The sequence below is a fragment of the Pan troglodytes genome, chromosome 20, assembly GCF_028858775.2.
Source record: "Pan troglodytes isolate AG18354 chromosome 20, NHGRI_mPanTro3-v2.0_pri, whole genome shotgun sequence".
NCBI classification, from domain to species: Eukaryota; Metazoa; Chordata; class Mammalia; order Primates; family Hominidae; genus Pan; species Pan troglodytes.
Window position 1 is genome coordinate 55,711,024 of NC_072418.2, and position 6,785 is coordinate 55,717,808.

Below are 6,785 nucleotides of genomic sequence, written 5' to 3' on the forward strand. Positions count from 1 at the left end.
TGAGGCAGAAGAATGGCGTGAACCTGGGAGGTGGAGCTTGCAGTGAGCCGAGATTGCGCCACCGCACTCCAGCCTGGGCGACAGAGCGAGATTCCATCTCGAAAAAAAAAAAATATATATATATATATATATATATATACACACACATCATGTGATGATAAATATAACAATATATATTTAATAATAATTGGTGGGGCTGGGTATGGTGACTCGTGTCTGTAATCCCAGAATTCTGTGCGACTGAAGCAGACAGATCACCTGAGGTCGGGAGTTCAAGACCAGCATGGCCAAAATGGTGAAACACTGTCTCTTCTAAAAATACAAAAAAAATTAGCCGCGGGTGATGGCACATGACTATAATCCCAGCTACCTGAAAGGCTAAAACAGGAGAATCACTGGAACTTGGGAGGCAGAGGTCGCGGTGATCTGAGATCGTGCCACTGCACTCCAGCCTGGGCAACCGAGAATTTGTCTCAAAAAGAAACAAACAAACAAAAAAAGCTGGGCGAGGTGGCTCACGCCTGTAATTTCAACACTTTAGGAGGCTGAGGTGGGCAGATCACGAGGTTAGGAAATGGAAACCATCTTGGCTAAAAAGGTGAAACTCTGTCGCTACTGAAAATACCAAAAAATTATTCAGGTGTGGTGGCACTCGTCTGTATTCCCAGCTACTATGGAGACTGAGGCAGGAAAACTGCTTGAACTGGGAAGGCAGAGGTTGCACTGAGCCGAGAACACCACTGAACTCCAGCCTGGGCTGCAGAGCAAGATTTCGCTCAAAAAATAAAAATTAAAATTAACCAGGCATGGTGGCACCCACCTGTGGTCCCTGCTACCTCAGAGGCAGAGGTCAGGATGGCTTGAGCCTGAGGGTGGAGGTTGCAATGAGCTAAGCTCACGCCACTGCACTCCAGACTGGGCAACAGAGTGAGACCTTCTCTCAAAATGAAATAAAATATATGAAAACAGAATTACTCAAAGTACAAAAATCTATTTTGTATATATATACCCAAAAAATAATAAAACCTACACAGACTCACAAGAAATTAGATGTTAAGAAAAAGGGTTGTCATTTTCCCCAGATTTTCAAAATATATGTGTTTGTATATATGTATGTATATGTATAGATGTGTGTGTATGTATGTATGTATATATATATTTATATATAAAGGTTTTAAAAATATAAAAGTAGCAAGATTTGTTTAACTGAAAAGGAATCTCGCCTTGGTGAAAAGGATACTTTGGCAGTGGGAGGAAAGACAGGAGCAGAAAAAATATCGGGCCTGGGCACAGTGGCTCACACCTGTAATCTCAGCACTTTGGGAGGCTGAGGCAGGTGGATCACCTGAGGACAGGAATTCAACACCAGCCTGGCCAACATGGTGAAACTCTGTCTTTACTAAAAATACAAAAATTAGCCAGGCATGGTGGCTGGCACCTGTAATCCCAGCTACTTGAGAGGCTGAGGCAGGAGACTCGCTTGAACCCAGGAGGCAGAGGTTTCAGTGAGCCGAGATCATGCCATTATACTCCAACCTGGGCAACAAGAGCAAAACTCAGTCTCAAAAAAATAAATTAAAAAAAAATAACAGCCAGGCATGGTGGCTCACGCCTGTAATCTCAACACTTTTGGAGGTTGAGGCAGGTGGATCACGAGGTCAGGCATTCAATACCAACCTGGCCAAGATGGTGAAACACCGTCTCTAGTAACAATACAAAAAAAAATTAGCTGGGCATGGTGGCAGGTGCCTGCAATCCCAGCTATTCAGGAGGCTGAGGCAGAGAAATGCTTGAACCCAAGAGACGGATGTTGCAGTGAGCCGAGATCACACCACCGCACTCTAGCCTGGGTGACAGAGTGAGACTCTGTCTCAAAAAAAATAAATAAAGCAAATAAAATAAAAATAACTATTGGGTACTGGGCTTGATACCGGAGTGATGAAATAATTGGTACAACAAACTCCAATGACGTGAGTTTACCTCTGTAACAAGCCTTCACACGTAGCCCCAAAAGTAAAGTAAAAAAAAATATAAAAATTTTTTTAAATTTACAATGGAATTTTTTTTTTTAAGATGGAGTCTTCCTCTGTTGCCCAGGCTGGAGTGCAGTGGTGCAATCTCAGCTCACTGCAAGCTCTGCCTCCGAGGGTCAAGTCATTCTCCTGCCTCAGCCTCCCAAGTAGCTGGGACTACAGGTGCCCACCACCACACCCGGCTAATTTTTTGTATTTTTTAATAGAGACAGGGTTTCACCATGTTAGCCAGGATGATCTTGATCTCCTGACCTTGTGATCCACCCGCCTCAGCCTCCCAAAGTGCTGGGATTACAGGTGTGAGCCACCGCGCGCGGCCCAGAATTTTTTTTAAAGTCTCATAACGATGCAGAAATACACGTGTACGAGACTTGCTCTGACAGCTAACACAGAACTGACAGTAGCGGCTCCCCAGTGAGGCTGGAAGGAGGGTGGAGGATGTGACAGGGAAAGGAGATGCCTTATGGCCAAGGGTCTAAGCTGCAGCTTTGCTTGGAGTTTTACCACAAAACAAATATATACATCATGTGATGGTGAAATATAACCATTTATATTTAATAATAACTGGTGGGGCTGGGCATGGTGGCTTGTGCTTGTAATCCCAACACACTGGGGGGCTGAGGCGGGCAGACCACCTGAGGTTAGGAGTTTGAGGCCAGACTGGCCAGCATGCTGAAATGCTGTTTCTACTAAAAATACAAAAAAATTAGCTGGGCGTGGTGGCGCATGCCTGTAATCCCAGCTACTCGGGAGGCTGAGGCAGGAGAATCACTTGAACCCAGGAGGCGGAGGTTGCGGTGAGTTGAGATCGCGCCACTGCACTCCAGCCTGGGTAACAGAGCAAAACTCCATCTCAAAAAATAATAATAATGAAGGAATCATTCATTAATTATTCATGTCTACGTATGAACTTTCCATTCTAATTAGTAAGATTTTTGGAGTCAGAAACACAGTAACTCACTCAATTACCTAAAAGTGTGGTATAAAATCAGGGAGAAAAGATTTTCCCTTATTGGTCTCCTTTTCTAGAATTTACCACGTACTTCGTGCATATTAATATGTGACTCCCATTGGCAGCTGCTCTCATCCTGCTCCACAGTGAGCTGACAGTGCATCCAGATGTGGCCCCTGAACAATCCCTGCTGCCCAACAGCACTGACACCACGGGACCCTCACCCCGTCTCCATCCATGTCTGGGTGTGAGCCCTTCCCAGGACCTGCCCAGTGCAGCCTCTTCCCAAGTTCATGTCACTGGGTCATGAGAGACGGAATCTAAGTGAGATGAGAGGGACTGAAGGAAGGCATAAGTGAGGGTGAGCAAACATGTCAGGCAGGTCATTCAGACTCAGATATTCCCAACTCCAAGGCCCAGGGTATCTGAAAGGAAGGAGACAGAACAATCCACCGAGGATATCATCTCACCTGAGGAAGAGCCATCCCTGACTCCTTTGCTTTCCTCTTCCTCTTCCGGGTTTCTTCCTCACGTACCAAGAGTCTTTAGAAGTCAATCCTGAATGTTAAAAATATGTTGTTTATTGCTCAGAATCAACACACCCCCTCCCTTAACACAATGACACAAACATAGGAGACCTCACCCTGGGAAATACGGTCCCCTCTGCTGCCCACTGCACAATGAACAAAAAATTCCTACAGGAAAACCCCCACTCTCCTCCTGGAGAAGCCCACACACACGCTGCAGCAGTGGGGAGCTGGGCTGGGGTGAGCTCCCCTTCAGGAAATCTCTACCATAAATACAAAAACTTCGCCAGGTATGGTGGTGCGCATCTGTGTGTCTGTGGTCCCAGCTACTTAGGAAGCTGAGGTGGAAGCATCATTTGAGCTCAAAAGTTTGAGACTAGCCTGGCCAACATGGTGAAAGCCTGTCTCTACTAAAAATACAAAAATTGGGCCGGGCACATTGGCTCATGCCTGTAATACTAGCACTCTGAAAGGCCGAGGTGGGTGGATTACTTGAGGTCAGGAGTTCAAGAGCAGCCTGGCCAACATGGTGACACCCTGTCTCTACTAAAAATACAAAAAGTAGCCGAGATTGGTGGGTATCTCTAATCCCAGCTATTCGGGAGGCTGAGGTAGGAGAACTGCTTGAATCTGTGCGACCCGAGATCACACCACTGCACTCCTGCCTGGGTGACAGAGTAAGACTCAAAAATAAAATAAAATACAAATACAAATACAAAATTAGCAGGGTGTGGTGGCACACACCTGTAATCTTAGCTACTTGGGAGGCTGAGGCACAAGAATTGCTTGAACCCAGGAGATACAGGTTGCAGTGAGCCAAGATCACAAGACTGCACTCACAGCCCGGAGGACAGAGTGAGTCTGAAAAAAAAAAAAAAAAAAAAAAGTGCATTTCTGATGGGATTGACACAGAGATAAGAAGACTTGAGTAATGTGATAGACACTGATGGGCAGAGGGAACTTCAGATGGGGGTGGGAGGGCATGGGAGACAGCTCTGAGCCTAGACCTGAAGGAGAAAGGGACAGTGCCATCTTCATTTAGAAACATTGAATAAGAGCAGGGACAACAACCTGAGACAGGAAGGATTTTGATGTTTGAAAAAAGAGAAAAGCAAATGTGACTGGGGCAGAGGGAGTCAGATGAGGGCAAGCTCCCAGGAGGAGGCTGGACACTGGCAGGGACCCTGAACACAGGGCTGTGGAGCCAAAGTGAAGAGTTGGGCTTTTGTCCTGGGGAACACGGGAAGCAGGTGGAGGGTTCCCTGCCAGGCACTGACATGACCTGCTTTAGATGTAGCTGTGATATTCTAATACAGACAAAGGCCTCCGAAGATCCTCTCTGTTTCTGAGTCTACCGCTCTGTTTCTTCCATTCTTCTGCTTTTTTTTTTTTCATTTTTGGGGTACTGCATCCCACTGAAAATTCTAATTACAACTGGGCACTCCCCTCTACCAGAAAAAAAGCCACACCCAGACACCGCCTCTATTTTGCCAATCATTTCAGGGGTCAGGATCACTTAGGTTGAGCTTTTCTGGTCTAGCCCTTCGTCGCAAAGATGCAGGGAGGTTCACTGGGGCGCAGAGTGGGAAACATTTTCACGAAGTTACCCTGAGAAGGTCTGAGATGAGTGAGAAGGTGTACCTGAATTCTTACATGGGGGCCTGGAAGGGCTAATGGGATGGGTTGGTCTTATCATCCCATTCTTAAAATTAGAGAAGCATTTTTCACATGCCTGGGTTACAGAAAATTCTTTTGAAAGGTTCTGATGAAATTGACTCCCAACACTGAATTCTTCCTTACAAGAAAATCCCAGTAACATTTATAAAATGCAGAAGTGTAAACACACAGCTCTTGACCTTGAAAACAGGGAAACAGGGTCAGCTGTAGAACTAAGACATAAGCAAATTTTTTCAATCAAGAATACACAGGTGGACAGCTGAGGTGGTTCACACCTGTAATTCCAGCACTTTGGGAGGTGGAGGTGGGTGGATTACCTGAGGTCAGGAGTTTGAGACCAACCTGGCCAACATGGTGAAACCCTATCTCTACTAAAAATACAAAAATTAGCTGGGCTCCATCCTTGCAACTTATTTAACCTCTTGCTGCTCCTTCTCCCCAATCTTTAGATCGTCCTCAATCTCCATACATTTCTGCCTCTTCTCCCATCTATGCGCCTCCTCTGCTCTCCCTGTTAAATTCTCTCTTCTCTGTTATAACCCCCTGGACCCAATCGGGCACCCCAGATCCCCAGGTGTCCTCCCTGCTGTGCTTCTCCCTCTGTTCTCCTTGCCACCAGCACCACTCTGCTCTGTCTGCCCTGGCTCCACATCTCTCCTCCTCTCCCTCACTCTGATGAGCCTCCACATTTCTGCCCCTCTCCCTACCTTGCTGTCTGTCCTTCATCTCTCTGTACATCTAGCTTTTCTCTACATTTCTCCAGTTGCTTTTCTCCCCCTGCTTTCTTATCTTTTGCTTTATCACTTTTGCTGTCTCTTGGCAAATCCCTCACCCATCCTCTACTTTGCCATCTGTTATGGGTCTTTCTCATTCTTCTTTTCTCTGTCTCAGGTTTTCTACTGCTCTCTCAGTCCCTCTCTCCGTCTCCTGATCCCTTTGGCCCACACAATCACAAGAGGGTTTGGAGTAAGACTCCTGCATCTCGGAGAAGCGCATTTTCCCAGAGCTGGAGCTGGGCGGGCAAGAACACCCCGTGTCACAGGACAAGCCCCAGGCACCTCTCCAACGCGGGCTCAGGGGACGCGGTGACTGCGGAGGGGAGACCTGGGGAGCAGCAGGGCCCAGCATGAGGAGGGAGGTGGGGAGCGACGCCGCCTTCGGACAAGGGTGGGATCCGCAGGATCCCAGGACCAGGCAGAGAACGCGGCCTTCCCGGGACTGGGGTCGCCGCGCTGTGCTCCAGGAACCCAGGAGAGTAAGGCTGGGAGGCGCACAGGGTGGAGATACACCTCTAGGGTGAGGACTTTAAAAAGAGCAGTGCGGAAGGAGTCAAAAAACGGTTTTGAGCAGGAAAACTACGCGATAGGAAACGTATACATTGCCCTATGGCAGAAAGACCGGGGACGGGACTGGCCTCAGGGCGACTTTAAACCTAAAAAGAAGGGGCTTCCGGACTCCCAGTAGAACATCTCCATTTGCTCTGAGTGAAGGAAGAAAGGCGAGAACTTCCGGGTCTATGGGGACCCCACATCCCATGTACAGAAGTGCCGGGGACCTGGGAAGCGCAGACTTAACACCACACAGAGCAAAACTCAC

General features: G+C 47.4%; 1 protein-coding gene across 4 annotated transcripts in view; it reads right to left on the minus strand.

Moving 5' to 3' along the window:
• ZNF468 (zinc finger protein 468) overlaps positions 1-6,785 on the minus strand; it is a 52,649-nt gene that overhangs the window by 12,265 nt on the left and 33,599 nt on the right. For all 4 annotated transcript variants that reach the window (XM_054672741.2, XM_054672742.2, XM_063802242.1 and 1 more), the window contains exon 2: positions 3,456-3,543. In XM_054672741.2, coding sequence (XP_054528716.1) covers positions 3,456-3,470 — 15 coding nt within the window. In that variant the 5' untranslated portion in view covers positions 3,471-3,543. The remainder of the gene's footprint in view (positions 1-3,455; positions 3,544-6,785) is intronic.